Here is a 17,666-nt window from a genome sequence, read left to right as displayed (position 1 = left end):
GTAGTTTAATTGATCAGATTGCGGAGGGAAAAGACATTTTGTATGTAACGTGAAATGAATTTTGCAAACAATCTCAATAATATGCATAAAGTTGTCCAATTTATTGTAACAAGTTGCATAATAATTCCAAGTGCAATTGAATTCAGTCAGCTTCACAACAAACCTGATTTGTGTCAGTTTTTCAAAAGGTCTTTAAAAAATGGGTACGGACATTATTTTATTTCAATATATATATTTTTAAAGAGCAATACTCAATTCAAGACTCCAACAGGGCCCGTACACTGCTTAATTCATACGCCAAGTGCCGCGGTGCACAAAATGCTAGAAGTGAAAATATAATATAGAATACATAGTAATATTCCATATTGTATCAATTGTCATTTATAAAGGATTGTAATTTCCATAACATGGCAAGCGAACCCATATGTTGATTTTTATGAGAATTCAAAGTCTTAAATCATTAACGTGACAAAGACAAAAACTTCAGTTTTTCAAGTTTTTTTTCGTTTTTTTTTTTTTTTAAAGGGGAATTCTTTAAAATATTTTTAGAGCAGTGTCTTTTGTATATATATATATATATATATATATATATATATATATATGCGTGTGTGTGTGTGTGAGACTTAATCACAGCATATCAGAATGTCGGCTCGCTACTGGGTGGATTTGTGGGCGTGTCCTTAATTTTCCGAAGTGGTCTTTTCTAACATTGGGAGGTATTTGGAGTTGTTGTCTTCCAGGAGTCACTTCGCCCCGGCCATGATTTTGAGGTACTGCAGCGCGTTGTGGGCGGCGTTGGCACGGGCGGCCTCCACGGTCGTGGCGAAGCCGTGGCACACCGTGATCGGCTGCGTGGACAGCTCCACCAGACACTGGCACCGACCGCTCAGGCTGCGCTTCTCTGAAACCAGACCAGGATTCATTAACACACAAAAACACGCGTCTTTGACATCTTTGACGGTTGAGTCGGCAGCCCGCGTGTTGACTGACTTTGGGTGAGTAGCACCCGGATCATCTAATGTGTGAAACGTGTTCATTTTGTTACCGTTTACGCAAAGCGATTGAGAGTACACCAGCTGTTCTTGACCACTTGTGGAGAAATATATTACGTTCCTGATAACAGTTGTCCGCGATATAAAATCAGTAATTTAGTCCATCGAAACTGGACTGTTCCGGTCGAATGAGAAGACGTTTCGCTTCTAATCCGAGCAGGCTTCATCAGTTCATGCATCAAAGAGTAGTTCGGACCGTCCAGCCTGAATTATCCATCCGTTTTCTTAGCCCCTCATCCTCACGAGGGTCACGGGAGTGCTGGAGCCTATCCCAGCTGCCAACAGGCAGGAGGCGGCGTACGTTTTTGTGCCGTCTCCACCCGACTTAGCATTGAAGTATGCTTTGCTAGACCGTCAATATGGCCAGTCACGTGACGTAGGTGCACGACTTCTATATGCTTAATGTCACGGGTGGGCCTGATTTGAAGAGGACCGCACAGAGACGGTTTTGCTCCTGGCTACCTTCGTCAGGCTTTGGGATTCACTTGACAACCCAAAAGTGAAACAGGGAGTGAGGGAGCAGGGAGTGCTGGAGCCTATCCCAGCTGTCAACTGGTAGGAGGCGGGGTACACCCTGAACTGGTTGCCAGCCAATCCCAGGGCACATAGAGAGCACTCACAATCACACCTATGGGCAATTTAGAGTGTCCAATTAATGTTACATGTTTTTGGGATGTGGGAGGAAACCGGAGTGCCCGAAGGAAACCCGCGCGGGCATGGGGGCAACAAAACTGTGCATTTTGCACAGGGCCGGGATTGAACCCGGGTCCTCAGAGCGCCACCGTGCCGCCCAGCCTGAATTAGTGTGGAGAAATTCAATTACCGTATTTTCCACAAGACAAGTCGCTACTTGTTTCAGGCGCTGTGAACCCTGCGGCATTTTTAACAATGCGGCTAAAATGTTTTTTTTTTTTTTAAAAATCGCCCCACGGGTTTGAGTTTGCAAAGTGCAACAACAACTTTTTGAACAAAATGGTTAAAACGTGGCCATTCCCTATGATGCACTTGCAGATGCCGCCAATATGTAGAAGACGACGACGACTTTCAGTGTGTGTAGAAGAAGCTTCTACCCCAATTGTGCTTAGAAGAAGAAAATGATTTAGTCTCCATCTTGAATGGCTTTTAGGTTTGAATTGTTCTTGTTGTACTTGTGCAAAAGAGAAACATGTTCAAAAAAAAAAACATCAAGAGGACGAGTACCTAGATCCAGGTAGCTGACATCAAAGCATTGCTCAGACGACAGGTCGTGGAGCAGCGAGCAGAAATTGGAGTCCGCGGGCATGCCCAGCGGGTGACTGCGCAGCTGCAGGATCTTCTCGCCGGCGGAGTTCCTCAGCGCGTCCCACGTGCAGCTGTTGCCTTTGGTCTTGGACGACTCTGCCCTGCCCCCCGTTTGCTGTGCGGCGGCAAAGATGATAACAGGAGTCAAGCGCAGTGTACTGGCATCAATTGGTGTGAGAGAAGGAAAATTAACTGGAATGTCTTTAAAAATAGTGTCCGTTGAGTGGGAGGGGCGAGCCCAGCCACAAATTAAGTTTGTTTGCTAACACATTATGTTGATAGTTAAAAAATGTAAATATTACAAACTATGATTGCAAAACACTTGACGATCATGTCAAACTCAAACTCTTACATTACCCCCAAAAGATACCGTAATTTCCGGCCTATAAGACGTGACTTTTTTTCCCCACGCTTTCAACCCTGCGACTTATGCGGCTAATTTATGCATTTTTTTTCTTAACAGCCGCAAGAGGGCACTCGAGCATAAAAGGTAAGAGTGAGACCCCAGGAATATATGTGCCGAGGAAGTGGCTTTTACCAGTATGTTTCTTTTTAACCGGCCCTGTTAGCACTGTGATAGCATGTTGTTGTTGTGTTACTGCCGTGTCTCAGTGATTTTTACCGGTATGTTTTTTTTGTTTTTTTTTTAAACCAGCCCTATTTGTGCTACCATGTTGTTGCCATGTTAAGCTAAGGTATTAAAAGTTTGAAAACTGTGTATCGTCTTTCTTTGTAAATATGTTGTGTTTAAATGTGGGCACTTGCGGCTTATGTATGTACCAAATGGTATTTCCTTTACAAATGTACTGGGTGAGTCTTATAAGCAGGTGCGCTCTGGAGGCTGGAAATATTGATATTGACAACACGGAACAAAAATGAGAAAAAAAACATATGTTGGTAACTCAGCATGATGACAGTACTGGTTCATGTTGCTCTTTGTGTGTAGGTAATGTCCACGTTTTCTTTTTGAGTGCGCGCTGCAGGAGCTGGCTCACCACGTTGAACGTGTCGTCTTCGGGGTCGGCGTCGGTGTTGGTCCTCAGGTCCACCGGTACATCGTGTATCCGCGCTAGCATTTTGGCGGCCGCGTTTCTCTTGGCCAGCTTCTTGGACGTACCACTTCCTGATGTGGAAAAAGCCGGCTTTTATTAACTTGAAATGTACATTCGCTGGCACAAGATTCAATTCAAGAGCTGTGTTAATAGCTTAATGGAGTGTCGCATTTGCTTTTTGTACCAATTTCCATAAATCTCTCCACTCTGCAGGTCATGGTGAATTCCTTGCGATGCGCCGGACCAGACTCCTGCGTCACTGTGTACTCTGGCAGACGCCACCCCTTCTGCACCACCAGCTCCTGGCAGGCAAACCGAACACAATTCCGCAAGTGTGAAAACACGGTGAGCTTATTTAATATGAAATAAATCTAGAAAGGGAACAAACTTGCAGAGCTCCAACGGGATTACACTCTGACTGCTGTGAAGTGCCCAAAGTCTTCATCTCACACGGAGAGCTGCACAGAAGATCACAAGATCAGAACCAGACATTTTATTCTAAAGTAAGACACGTTGTGTCCGATATCCATTCATCCATTTTTTAAAGTAACAAATATTGTGTCTGATCGCCATTGATCCATTTGCTAAAACAATTTGGTAGCTATTTGAAGCAACTTTTGTCAACACTATGGGGACTATTTAAAAAAAAAACAAGGAAACTATTTTCACATCGTTTTGCTTGTAATAAGAAAGAAGGCCGCTGGAAGTCAATCATGGAATCAATCAAGTTTGACATTGCCCATTTATACGCTGGGAAACATTTGACTCAATTTATGAGCTTCCAAGCCGAGGTCACCTTGTCACAACTGAACACGTACAAGAGTAAAGGAGAGGGGGGGGAGATCTTGAAGGGGTTGCGTTGTAAACTCTTCGATCCAAGCGGCTCATTTTATGAAGCTAAATTGCTGAACATTTAAATGATCAATTTATTTAGGATCGTATTCACGTACATTTGACATGATATTACAGTCACTGTGATTTGACGGGCGCTCACGCTCGCAAATCTGCACAGCTGAGCACGAAAAATCACACGCGTAAAATTTGTTACGAGTAGAAATACATAGATATTGAGGCGTGGCTTATTTTGTGTAGTCTTGACCAATGTTCCCTCTCAGTGAACCACAACCTGATTATTTTTTTTTAAAAAACACGGAAGCACACGGTCTTTAACAACAGTTGCTGCTCAGCTTACTTCTACTTCCTAGTTTACTTAACACCGCCTCCCTCTGTTCTTAAAGGGGTACACTCATAATTACAAACAGAACACACACCCGCAACTTTATATCCGCGGGCATGGCTGGTGGACACCACATTTTTTAAATGTGAGTGACTATTTCTCTAGAAGTTGGTTTATTTTCTTTACATAAAATGGGAGGGAGGGAGGGGGGGGGGAATGATTGAAAACGAATTTTATATTAAGGGTATATTATCCAGCCTTAATTTTTATGTCATATTGACAACAACAAGAAAAAAAAATGGTTTGGACTTGAAAACATTGTAACTGACCTGTCTCCATCCGCAGGCACATCGACCCCGATAAACAAGTCCCCTTCAACGCTGAAACCCAAGGGACCCGCCAGGCCCCCCTTGAGCATCTTCAGCGCCGCCTCGGCCGCTTTGTGCTTGGCCGCCTTCTTGCTGGGGCCCTGCCCCGTGCAGCTGATCTCTCCCACGGAGACGCGGAACGTGAAGTTGGGCTGGTGGGCCTGTCCCTCGGCCTTGAGCAGGTCATACACCGGGGTCTTCCCTATCCGCGTTCCATACTCTTGTAGCAGACTAATTGGCGTCTTTCCGGGGTTCAGAGCCAGCATTTGCTCAATACTGATCGGAAACAAAAAGATAATCAAGTCACACAAGGTGTCCCACAAATAGCTTTGCCCTTTTTAAAATATCCTGACAGGTTTCCTAAATAATTTGCATCCGGAACAAAGAAAACAGATTCTAGATTATCAGGTCGAAGCAAAGGATGGAAGTAAAGATGCAAAAATGAAAGCAACTAAGGGAAGAAAGGAAGAACACAAATGCCAGGAAATTATAGTCTATATACATAAAGGCGATGCCAGTTGTTTACGGAAGTGACGTCACGAATCATGTGATTTTTCTCACCGGTAGGCAAAAAGCAACAATGGCGAGTAACAACAAAGCAAATTACTGTAGCGTGAAATCCCAACAATACTCCGATTATGTACGAAAGCTACCGTTTGAAGTCCGGTATCTGAAGGCGGTACTTTGAGAAGCTGGGATATCGTGACGGTACACGTATCTTGCCGGATTCTTACAATTTGAAGAATGGATGGGTCGACGATCCGACTTTGTGGCCGGACGTTACTTTCGCCGATTATATATTTTTACCTCGTCGATACGCCCGGACAGTTCACTCACGATAGACTGAAGGCATACAAGTCCCTCAAAGCTTATGAATATGTAGAAAGTGGACACGTGCATCCCGTGTTTTATTACAACGTAGAGCAGTCGTCGTATTTTTTTTTTTTTTTTTTTTTTTTGAAGACAAAGGTCATCCCTTCACAGCGACTTCGGGACAAACCTCATCAACCATGGACGTGCTGAAGCAAATCTGAGGGGACACTGTATACAGGTATGGCAGGGAAAGGTGATTTGTTTAAATTTATTTTTGACTGTGTAAATATTTATTAGACAAAAAAATCCAAAATATGTTAAAAATGTGGATTGATTATGTTGTTATGTCAGGATACCATCTGCAATACCCCTCATCTGACAGGGACACACAAATTTTATGACGTGTGAAAAATTATTTAGTTCAAATATTGGATTCATACCTAATTGTATCTTTGACAAGGTCTTTTATTTTTAGTTTTCTTAATTAATTTTTATTATTTTTTTTTTTACAAGAATCAATTTGAATATCCCTTTTTTTCCTCTGTGTGACTTAACACCGTTGACTTTTTCATTTTATCATTCCAGTCTAGGTGAGGCATGCAGGCATTTTGCAGACCTCCTGTTCAAGGTTGATGCAGCTGTCCGTGCTGGACTAACATCAACAGCATGCACAAGTGCGGCTTGCAAGTGGAATGCATCATACAGAAAAGAGGTATCAATTTCCAACTTAATGTATTTCAGTATAACAGTAAATATTTCTAAATGAAACCCTGAAAAGGTTTTGTTGATCAGTAAACTATGCAAAATAGAAAAAGCTCTCACAGTGATGCATTGTAATTTTACCCCAATGCCATGTCGAGCAATAAACACATTACGTTACCATTATGATACCATCTGAAAGTTCACCTAGCAACAACGTTGATGCTTCAAATGTCAACAAGGTTCCAGTTCCACGCCGCATGCTAAAACTAGCCTAATCCCGAGCAAGGCACTTTTCACCTGGAGCACCCGGAGTTTGTCTTCCAGCTGTCCGAAGCTGTCTCGTCGTTCATTCCCTATTTCAGACGGACAGCCGGTAGGATTCGGATGGCAAACCCCCCCACCAAAACAAACGCTTCCTTTCATTAGACGGGTTTTCCCACAAAACATGTAAAGAAAGTCGCCTTCCTTCTTTGCGACAGTGACGTATGTGCGGCAGCACAAATATGACGTACGACGAGCGCCCGTTCCAGAGTTCTGATTGGTCAGAGGGTATATTGTTTGTTTTGATCACCGAGAGGCACCGATTCAATGTGGACCCGCCGAGTTTGTTTGGGTTTTTTTTTTTTGTAAAGAAAACGCAACATTGTATGATTAACGTCTTGAAAGTCCAGACGTATTCCAAAGATGGCTGCTTGGACTGTACTACGGTAAGTAGTTTTAGAAATAATGGTTAAAAGTAGCAGATTAATCAGCCATGAAAGGCATTCGAAGATTTACATTGGAAATGCAATTCAGTTAGCTTGTAAGCTAACTTTATTCGTCGTGGTACATGCAAGCGACGAATGTAAAGATTAATAATAATAATGCAATCATTATTGTTCAGTAAGTTCAACAAAATGAATGGGATGTAAAGGCGTGGGTTCCATTGATCCAGAAGAGGGCGACGTTAGGCACGTTATCCGAAGCAGACAACGTGGATGGTTGCTGAGTGCTTGTGAAGTACCGTTCATGCTGTTTTTGAGTAATGGAATTCGAACCTCGGCTCCAGCCACTCCGTGGAGCGTTTTGTCAGCGTACTCTGGCTTCTTCCCATCTTCCAAAAACATCTATGTTTAATTCATAGAAAATGAGTGGCTCGCAAACATTTTCCACTTCCAAAAATTATATAAAAAAATGGATTCTCCAGGTGACGCTGTAATGACCAGCATTAAAAGAGTAGTGTCGTATGGCCACTGTAACATTATGCACTGGACTTGCAGATTGTACTGTGCAAATGGAAAGTAAATGTAAAAGGAAGTAAATGTTGGCCATCAAGAAAAAAAAGGTATTTGCGTCAAGCTGTTGCTTGAAAGTGGTGCATCTTCACCCAGCCTAGCTGCTAAGTCATTGGCAGGGAAACTCAATGTGGGGGAAATATTAGGGAAATGAAAATCCATACATTGTGACTCAGACGGACATTCAAAAGAAGTTTTTGTGTTTTTCTTTTGCGATAGATATATATAAATCTTTTCCCCACAGGTGGTTTCTTCTGAGTATTAACTTTCCTTTAGTAAAACCTGGGTGTGGTCCTGAATAAATTAACATTTTAAATATTCAACAAATTAATCGACCTGTAAACCTTTTGTTGAATTGTAACATCGTGTGCCTTTAATGCTGTCATGGTATTTTCTTTTTCCACCAGACGTCTTCTTTCACCAGACAGGAAACACTTTAAATAAGCGTAGGATAATGTTGTCTCTATCTTAGCTCAGTTGCTAGTTTTATTTTTTCAAGTAGTCGCTAGAAAGGTTGAAAAGTTAGTTAACGTATTGCAACCAAATCGCTAAATTGCTAACACTGACTATGCCTGTTTGCAGCTATGTTATTAGTGTAAGCAGTGCATGTCAGGGCGGATGCTCTTTGGACTACAGAAGTCACAAAAAATGTGATTTTTTTTAATAATTGTCCTGACAAATGAGATTACAATACTCAAATGCTTTCCACAGTTTTGCTTCCCTTCCACTGTCACAGGTTCAACATCGCATTGCTTTTGGCACCTTTTCCACTGGATTATGCTGGGCTTTTTTGAGGATGGAGTTGATGTTCGTCTCCCACCTCAGGTCCTTTGAGACTGTAATTCCCAAGAACTTGAAGGCCTCGACAGTTGCCACGAGACAGTTGGACAGCGTGGTGAAGGCTGCCTCCTGAAGTCCACAATCATCTCTACAGTCTTTAGAGGGTTCAACGGCAGGTTGTGTTGACCACACCAAAGCTCCAGTCTCGCCACTTCCTGTCGATATGCAGACTCGTCGCTGTCATTGATGAGGCCGATGACCGTGGTGCCATCTGCGAATTTCAAGAGTTTGACAGTCGGATGCCACGAGGTGCAGTCGTTAGTGTAGAGCGAGAAGAGTCGAGGTGAGAGGACGCAACCTTGGGGTGCTCCGGTGCTGATGGTGCGTGTGGATGAGGCGGTGTCCCCCAGCCTCACCTGTTGTGTCCTCCCCGTTGGGAAGTTCTCGATCCACCGGGAAAGGGCAGGCGAGGCGCCGAGCTGGAGAGGTTCGGAGGACAGGCGTTCAGGGATGACGGTGTTGAAGGCAGAGCTGAAGTCCACAAACAGGATCCTCGCATCGGTACCCTTGTTGCCGAGATGTTCAAGGGTGAAGTGCAGACTCATCCGCAGACCTGTTAGCTCCATAGGCAAACTGCAGTGGGTCCAATTTGGGACCTGTGACGCTCTTGAGGTGGTCCAGCACAAGGCGTTCATGACCACAGATGTCGTACCAGGGCGGCACCGACTGCTGGAGAGAAATTCCTCGTGTGTTTTTACACACTTGGCCATTAAATCTGATTCTGATTCTGATATGGGCCGAACTAGACAATCTTCTCTCGGCCAGTCGGCGGACAGATCAATCATCTCTTTCCTTGTGTCAGCGGGAATAGCGAGTACACTAAATTGTTGGATTCAAAGCCATTTGTGTTTCTTGTTAAAAATCTCGTGTCTTGTAATTTGAGCACGCAGGATCTGATTTATTGATTATATACACAAATCTTCAAGCGCTGTATTATTTTCCCCTTTTAATTTCGGTACTTTGGATGCGTTCGTCAGTGCCGAGGTCCCCCCACAAAAATTCCCACAAGTTCTCCGGCCCCGGCCCAACTGTTGTAGGAGCATTTCCATGAAATATCTCTGCTGAAATTTTTCCGTTTTTCCGTCCTTGCGCCTGCGGTTCGGGGAAATTAATCCCGCGACACCGTCGAAACGGCGCTGGTCTTTCTGACGGCTTTATCCGTCGGCGTCGGCGCGCCACACGCGCTCTGCCAAGCGCAACACCGAAAGCGAACCAGCCGTGAAAACCGGCGGCCCTTACGGGAGTCGAACCGCTCGTTATTTATCCTTTTTGCTAATCGTTTGCCTTGTCCGCTCATGTTTCACTGATGCTTAATTTGCTGGGCCTGCTCGTGTTTTTATTGAGTCGGCGGTGAGCTCATCGAGCGAATGAGATCAGGAATAAATGCTCGTCTCGCTGTTATGTTATGCCTCATCCAGAATGCACGCGCGTGTCCACAAACACACTTTTCTTCCAACTCGCCTCGGGTTGCTGCACTAGTACGTCTGCTTCCTTTTGTTGCCAAAATCATCAGCAGATATACACCACCACCAACCCCCCCCCCTCTTCCTCCCCCCACACAACCCCCTTCCTCAATATGATGTGTTTCCTTTTTTGTGTGTGTTTTGATCCCTCTCTTGTGGCCCGGCTGCGCTTGTGGCGAGGCTTGGGGTTCGAGTGGCGCTCCCGTATTATTCTTGGCAGCAGCGGTGGTTGGTGGCTGTTTGAGGGGCGAGGAGAGACAGGAGGTGGGAGGTGTGCGGTGGGCAGGGGGGGAGCACGAACCCCCAAAAACCAAGGCTGTTTAAGGGATTTGCGTCTGAAAGAATTGCTTTGTTAATGATCACGATCGCACCGGGGATGTGCGCACACACGTACGCCAGCGCCGTGCCTGTACGTGCACATTTTCTTTTTGCGAATTCACCAGTTGGCAGATGCGTTGGGGATCCCATCCTTCGTTATTTGCGAACAAAAACTTTGAAAACTATTTGTTCAAGCAAAAACCGTGTTGCCATCTTGAGGTGGTTCCAAGGCTTGTTTTTTAAGATGGCTAGTTTAGCTTAGTTTTGTGCATTGTGCACCGTGGGGTGAGGGTGCAGGACAGCACAAGGACCAAGTTGTCACGAACCAACGGTGGAACGGGCGGACCCAAATGCAGGACTCCAAGACGAGGATATGATGTTCAGTGGGTTTTATTATAAAGTTGTGCACAACACAGTCCAAGAAGGCAGGATCCAAAACACAAGAAACAATGTCCGATAACTATGAGTCAACTGTACTGGGCTATAATGGCACAGTGGCGGAGTAACCCTTGATGCAGGCAAAAACCAGTGACAAAACTCCAACTTAAAAACACTGTCTAATCACAGTGACACAGATGTGACCGGCGACAGGTGTCAGAGATGAAACCGCTCGGAACGGTGGCCAGGCCGTGCCCCTCTTGGCCGTGGTCCAGCCTTGCTCATGACACAAGTGTGGTATTTGGCCTCGGTTCAGAAGAAACTGAACAAGAGTCGCCTGGTGTGGACATAAAATAGGCTGCAGCTCGGCAATATGTGTAGTTTACAATACAGAGGACCAGGAGGTGGATGAGAAAAGCAGCAACTAAAAGAAGGGTAGAGTTTCATCAGATTTTACTGGCACAGCAGGATCTGGGGGGGATATAGACTCAATTGTGAGCTCCAGTTCTACGAAAACCGCTTTGAGGTGTACGTCAGACTTAGCAGGAAGCAGTTTCGTTTTCACCACGTCACAGTGCGGTCTCGCGTCCCAGGCCGGGTTACTCTGCCGAAAATCTCTTGCTGTTTTCCCTCCGAAGTTACTCCGTCCCCGTTGCTCCCATCAAATGGTCCGAGATGTCATCACAGTGCGGTGTGCCGGAATTTTTCACTTCGCAGCACCGCCAAGCTCGACAGCAGGCCGTTGTGCCCTTTGTGCCGCCGCGGCACAAAGGGCACAATGAATGGCTTAGTTGACGGCATGCTGTGCTGTGCTGAGTGCAGTGTGAAAGGGTCCGCCGTATGCCACGGACGGGCAATCGCAAAACCTTTGAGGAGGTGTGGGGGCGTCGATGACTCACAGATTTTTACTATTGGCGGCGGCGGTCAGTTCCGGTTCACTGTACCATTGAAGGCGGATTATTTGGTGTAAAACTGGGTCTTGATTCCACATCTGAGTCGTGATTCCGTGTCTGGATCCTTTGTACAGAACAGCTACGTGGAAAAAAACAAAACGGAAAAACGTCGGTTTCAGCAGGTTGCGTGCCAGGGAATATATTGTCGAACGAGACGCAGTGCCTGCTGAGGCAACACGCAGTGTCAGACATGTCACTCCTCCCTCCCTCCCTCCCCCGTTTGAAAATGATTTTCTCAAATTCTGTTCTTGGCCGCGGATCAGGAGAACGTTATTACCCAACGTTATTTATTTTTATATTGCCGCGCGGCAATGTGCGCGAGCGTTTGTGTCTTTTCGTGCCGCTGAGTGGCAGGTAATCGTGTGTGAGTGTGCGCGCGTAAGCCACAAAATGTATTTCAATTTCTCGTGAATATTAAATAAACATCGCGAAGCGCACGGGCCGCCAGTGGCTTGAGGGGTTGGAGGGGCCGGTGGCAGCGCTCGGCGGTGGAAAGGGGGACGGTGGGGGGGGTGGGGTTGCGGCCGAGGCTCAGGGGGGTTGAGGCTGCTCATGGTCCGGGCCCCCGCCGGACACACTGGCGCCTCCTCGCGCTGGAGGACTTCAGAACCACCACACTCCTCTCCACCAAAGCCCTGCCAAGCCCCGGCTCCCCCGCTTCCAACCGCGCTGCTCCCGTTCCAGATTTGGACTTTTTTTTTTTTTTCCCTCTTTTCTTCTAATTGCTCCAAACCGCCATTCTGTTGTCTTTAAGTTAGTTTATTTGTGGATTTTTTTTCATCGATAATGTGTAGAAAAACAATAAACCCGAGGGGAGAGATGCGGTAGAGGCGGTGCGTGCAGTTCCTGTGGCCATTAGCAAAGAAAATGGGAAAAAGGAGTAAAAAAAAAAAAAGTTAGATTGAAAAATATGATGCACGTATAGTGATATAATAAGTGGACGCACCCGTTTAAAATCAAGAATTTGTGATGTGACCAAGTTTGAACATTTAAAAATTTTTACCTGCTATTATTGTCACCTATAACCTCATACAACTCAATATTTGTCAGCTAGTGACAGACAATGTTTTTGCACAAGTGTGCACACCCTCTTGTAACCGGGATGTGCGGATATTCAGAATGAACCAGTCACACTCGAACTATTAAACGGTGGTGAAGACGCACTTGCTGCAGTTTGAAGTGCCTCTGATTATCCTCAAATACAGTTCAGATGTTCTACTTGACTTTTCCTGGCACTGTTTTTTTTTTTTTTTTTTTGCTCTTCAGCTGAAATCTGAAGGTTTCGTGCTCACGTCGACTGCTATTTGGAACTGTTCATAATTCCCTCTTCCTTGACCAAGGCTTTTTTTTCCCCCCTCCAATTGTCTTGTACAGGTAATTAGTTTTTAAGTGGTTTAACTTGGTCTCATTTTTTTGTACATCACAAAATCCTGGCATTTGAGCAGAATTTTTAAATCCACACACGATGCAATTCTCTACTTTTTTGGGGGGGTTTGTATTTCTTCATACATCAGCCCTCCTCCTCTTAAAAATGCTCTCTTGAAATGTTCCACGGAAGTATTTTGCGGCTTGAGCGTAAGAAAGAAAACAAGAGCCCGTTTCGGGCCGCACGTCACTCAGAAATCCAGTCAAGATAGTACAAGTTTTTTTTTTTTTTTTTTTTTTTTGTGAGGGAAAGAACATTTTATGGCCGTGCCGTAAGGATATGAAGTCAGAACTGGCCAGAATTCTTCCAAAGTGTTTTTCCAACCATGAGGGTTCCTTAAACTGAGTGAAGAGAAGAGAGGGGAGTTTCTAAAATGAATACAGTATACGTTATGAATGGAGATAAATAAAGAAATGATGAACTAATGCAAGACGTTTGGGGAAATGTACTGCGGTTATCGTTACACAATGCGATATTGTAACTTCTCATAGAGCGACGCCTCCATACTAGCGACGTCCAGATCCAACTTTTTCCACTTCCGATCCAATACCGATACGGCAGCCCCAAGTTTTGACCGACACCGATATTGATCTGATTTCAATAATATTCATGCATACTTTTGTCATATGAAATGTTAGAAAAGGCTTGATTAAGTGATATTACTTAAACAGAGCAATAATCAGCAAGATTAGGTATATACCTAGTCTACCTAGGTAAATACCTACTCTATACCTAGTACACCTTGGTATTTACCTAGTCTTGCTGATTATATGAGATAATTTTTTATTTTTTATGAACAAATGAGTTACATAAAGTATCTGCTGTGCGCGTCTTGATTTCTGAGCGGCAGTGTAGTACACTCAATCAGACACGCACGCAATAACAAGGTAGAAAAAGTAAGTTTGGAAAAATGGCTTTTGTTAAAGTTGTCTCTTTGTAAGTGTTTATACTACATTTTTGTATAAATAGTCATTTTTTTGCCAGATAGAATTACCGCCCGTTCGACGCTCGCCTTTGTTAGCTCGTCAATGGTGTTTTTCCTTTCATTTTGTTAGCTTTGAGCTAGCAATTTTCTGCAAACAAAAACAAAGAAAGCAACTAAGTCTCTAACGTATTTGAACATTTAATCGGTATAACGTTGTTTTTTTTTCATGTGTCCAGTTGTACAGTGAACTTTGACCGGATTGTCATTAAACGACCTCAAAAAACGTTTATATAAAGCAATAGCAAAAAATCAATTTAACACTTTGTATTGATCAATGTGACTTACAGCATGAAAATAGGATAGACTACTTCTTCTTCTTCTTCTTTATTCTACATACCCAGGATATACTTCATCCATCCATTATCTGAGCCGCTTATCCTCATATTCTATTATTGCAAACATTTTTTGACATTTATGGTATCTAAAGTACTGCAATAATACAACATCTGTAACATCTGCATATCAAACTATGTATCACAATCTTAAATAAACATATAAATGTAAAGATAAATGCACATGTACGATAAAAAAAATTACACCATCCTTTTTTTTCTCAAATAAAGAACTTAAAACAGCATTCAAACGAATATATGGCGTCATATTTGTTTTAGCAGATGTTTTGGAAATACAGATGGATAATATGCTTCTGTCAGCGTTAATCAAATTATGGATGTTCAACATGGATATATGTCTCCTGTCGTGTCACACGTGGCTACTTCCTCCACTTCATTTTTACTCCCTGGAAGTAATTTGTCATCCGGAGGCCATTAAATGGGGAGCGCATTATCTTTTAAAGGGTCGCAACGTCACCCGCAAGCCTCCCACAGGCTCTTATAAACAAAAATGGCCTCGTTTGGTGTCGCGTTTGGTGCGCTGGCCAGCGAGGGAGTCTTTCCCTTTTAAACTTGAAAGGCGGCTCGAGTGAGAGAAAAAAGAAAAAAAAAAAAGCGGTTACATGTGTATGATTAGTGTCGAAAATATGAGCAGCACTTTAATGATTGATGCCGCACGCCCACATTAAGCTTTATATGTATAATAATTTGTATGTAGGTATAAAAAGAGGACTGTTTTTTTGTTAGTGTTTTCTGACGTTTTTTTTTTTTCTCTTTTTTGGGAGTAAGCATGGGAATCGTACTTACTCACAATCAGCGATTATTTTCCAGCTGCCCCAACTGCTCACCATATGACAGTGTTGCATTTTTTTCATTTTCATTTTAACTTTTTTTCTTTTGCGAGGCGGCATGGTAGATAAGGTGGTAAAGCGTTGGCCTTACAGTTCTGAGGTCCCGGGTTCAATCCCGAGCCCGCCTGTGTGGAGTTTGCATGTTCTCCCCGTGCCTGCGTGGCTTTTCTCCGGGTGGGCGCTCCGTTTTCCTCCCACATCCCCAAAACATGCAACATTAATTGGACACTCTAAATTGCCCCTTGGTTTGATTGTGGGTGCGGCTGTTTGTCTTGTTGTGCCCTACGATTGGCTGGCAACCAGTTCAGGGTGTAGCCCGCCTCCTGCCCGTTGACAGCTAGGATAGGCTCCAGCAGTCTCCGCGATCCTCATGAGGATAAGCGGCAAAGAAAAATGATGTATATATTTTTTGCAGACTCCATTACAATACGTGAACGTCCACTAATTGTCGTATGGGAAGAAACTCATACATATCAAAATAATTCCTGAAAAAAAATTCTTGAATAAGAAAATTGTGTGTTTGTTTAAAACATAACACAATGACATAAAAAAAAAAACAAACACTATCATAGCCAATCCAATTTTTCTTCATGTTTGAGAGATTGCAGGGTGAAAGCTGCAGCTGGCTACTACTAGTGCGGAGTGAATTGTTGCTGCTTTTTGCGGAGTTTAATTTAGTTGGATTCATTGCCCCCACCCAAAAAAAGAAATCAGTAGAATTGTGGCTCAACTCGAACAACCTGTACACTAGGTTACTTGTATTAAAGACACTACTGTACAAGTAAAAAGGCAAAAACTGAAGACGTTTATCGTTGGTTTCCTCTCTTGCCGGCTCCTATGATGTCTGCGCTTGATAAGCCACTGACAAACAAAGGATCCTCTTCCACTTGACTTGACCTTTGTAAGTCTCTCATCGCTTTAGTTTTCCTCTTAGAGCTCTGTCGCATTTCGGGCTGGGGGAGGGGGGGAGGGGGGGGGTCACGTCACCTTTCCACTTTACCGACCATCCTTATCTCGCTCTGACTTACGGCCTCACTGTCGAGCCTCGGGGCGTGCCGGCATTCCAGTTACGCTCACACCTGAAGACACCTGCGCTTTTGTCCCACGACTGACTCCCCCCACCCCGCCCTCGCATCACCGGCGGGGAGCGGCGTGCACCCGTGCCTGTGGCGACGGGAGGACAGGCGCCATTGTGCGAGTCTGCCGTTCAGCTAAGACCGCGTAACGAGGCAGAAAGGAGCTTGCAGTTTGTAAGGGGGCATATTTAAACTTTAAATTCTTGAAGTAAGCAAAATAAATGATCAATTACTTGATTAATAAGGTGAAAAATAGCAGGGTTGGGAGATATGTTTTGAACATGTGTTTTCAAGCCGGCCAACTCGTTGAGAGTGACTCAACGGCGCCTCTGCTGTCCGTATCTGAGTATTAGGGGGCTCTAGCCAATTGCTATTAGTAAATGTATCACCCTGTTGTTATTACGATTTTGTAGGTATTTATAATCAGATGTATACATACATACGCATGAATATGTCACTGTTTACAACTAAGTCAAATAACTCGAAGAGTGAAGTACATTAATTTTAATTATCGGGCATTACGCGCTTCAATTTATTTAATGTGACATCTCCCGCCATTCACAGCGTAATTCCATTTAGTAGTTTGGCGTTCAGTCTTTAAGTGTCAAGGCTAAACCAATCACTGGCGGGATGGGTGCTTTTCAAATAAATTAAACGCAAATTCGTTTAGCAGGTGCTGCTGGGATCTAATGACATAATGTGTTGTGTTGTGTTTTTTTTTTTTTCTCTTCTCTTGACAAGTCCGGTTTTTATTTTATTGAAATGAAACGGAGCGGAAGTGCACTTGCGGCTCGCGCGTATGGAAAGAGTGTCCACCTCGTGGTTTTGCCTTTGTGTGTCCCGACGTGATTATTTTCCTCCTTATGGTTTACACTTAATGTTTCCTGGCCGTTTTAAATAAAACGAGTAAAAATAAAACTCGGGCCGCCACCGTCGGGGGCGGGGGGTGAGCGTGTGTTTTTAAAAATGTCAGAAAATACCCGCGGTGGTGACCACCTTGTCAAAACCCCCACTCTCATTGGCCTGACACACCCAAGCCCCAGCCATCCTCAATCCCCCCCCCCCCCCCCCCCGCTCGGCTTTTATTCCGCGGACTCGACCGTGCACCCACTTCAGACCACCATAAACACGGCGCTCCCTGATGACAGAGTCGGCCCCGGGACGTTTTATATAAATTGACCTCAACTACAGCTCATTAGAAGCCCCAAATTGGAACCATGCAGTCTGCTAAGTGTAAATGTTACAACAGGCGGGTCGGTGGCTTCTTGGGGGTTCGCTCCAGGAGGGAAAATTTGAATGTTTTCCTTTTTCCGACTGAATAAAAA

At 44.2% G+C, this 17,666-nt stretch overlaps 1 protein-coding gene and 2 long non-coding RNA genes across 5 annotated transcripts; 2 read left to right on the top strand and 1 right to left on the bottom strand.

Annotated features, from left to right (window-relative positions):
* Positions 1 to 77: 77 nt before the first annotated feature.
* tarbp2 (TAR (HIV) RNA binding protein 2) lies at positions 78 to 6,942 on the bottom strand. The gene is made up of 7 exons (XM_061832825.1): positions 6,743 to 6,942; positions 4,892 to 5,206; positions 3,774 to 3,843; positions 3,570 to 3,687; positions 3,329 to 3,456; positions 2,253 to 2,448; positions 78 to 901 (listed from the first exon to the last, which is right to left on the bottom strand). The coding sequence occupies exons 1-7, from the start codon at positions 6,793 to 6,795 to the stop codon at positions 744 to 746; spliced, it is 1,038 nt and encodes a 345-aa protein (XP_061688809.1). The 5' UTR covers positions 6,796 to 6,942; the 3' UTR covers positions 78 to 743.
* Positions 861 to 3,402, top strand: LOC133507600 (uncharacterized). Of its 2 annotated transcripts, none has more exons than XR_009796851.1 (4): positions 861 to 995; positions 2,289 to 2,506; positions 2,797 to 2,823; positions 3,305 to 3,402. It is a non-coding gene; the product is annotated as an uncharacterized LOC133507600 (long non-coding RNA). The 2 variants fall into 2 exon arrangements; XR_009796852.1 differs by having other exon boundaries at positions 3,280 to 3,384.
* Positions 5,213 to 15,670, top strand: LOC133507599 (uncharacterized). Of its 2 annotated transcripts, none has more exons than XR_009796850.1 (3): positions 5,213 to 5,981; positions 6,329 to 6,455; positions 8,456 to 15,670. It is a non-coding gene; the product is annotated as an uncharacterized LOC133507599 (long non-coding RNA). The 2 variants fall into 2 exon arrangements; XR_009796849.1 differs by having other exon boundaries at positions 5,213 to 5,996.
* The last annotated feature ends 1,996 nt before the right edge of the window (positions 15,671 to 17,666 follow it).

The sequence above is a fragment of the Syngnathoides biaculeatus genome, chromosome 10, assembly GCF_019802595.1.
Source record: "Syngnathoides biaculeatus isolate LvHL_M chromosome 10, ASM1980259v1, whole genome shotgun sequence".
Lineage (NCBI taxonomy): Eukaryota > Metazoa > Chordata > Actinopteri > Syngnathiformes > Syngnathidae > Syngnathoides > Syngnathoides biaculeatus.
This window is presented reverse-complemented; position numbering and strand designations above follow the sequence as displayed.

Coding starts and splice junctions, on each gene's coding strand:
- tarbp2 (XM_061832825.1), bottom strand. CDS start 6,795: ATGAACGACGAGACAGCTTCGGACAGCTGGAAGACAAACTCCGGGTGC. Junction 5,207..6,742: donor ACAAACTCCGGGTGCTCCAG/GTGAAAAGTGCC, acceptor GTTTCCGATCAG/TATTGAGCAAATGCTGGCTC. Junction 3,457..3,569: donor GGAGAGATTTATGGAAATTG/GTACAAAAAGCA, acceptor TTTCCACATCAG/GAAGTGGTACGTCCAAGAAG.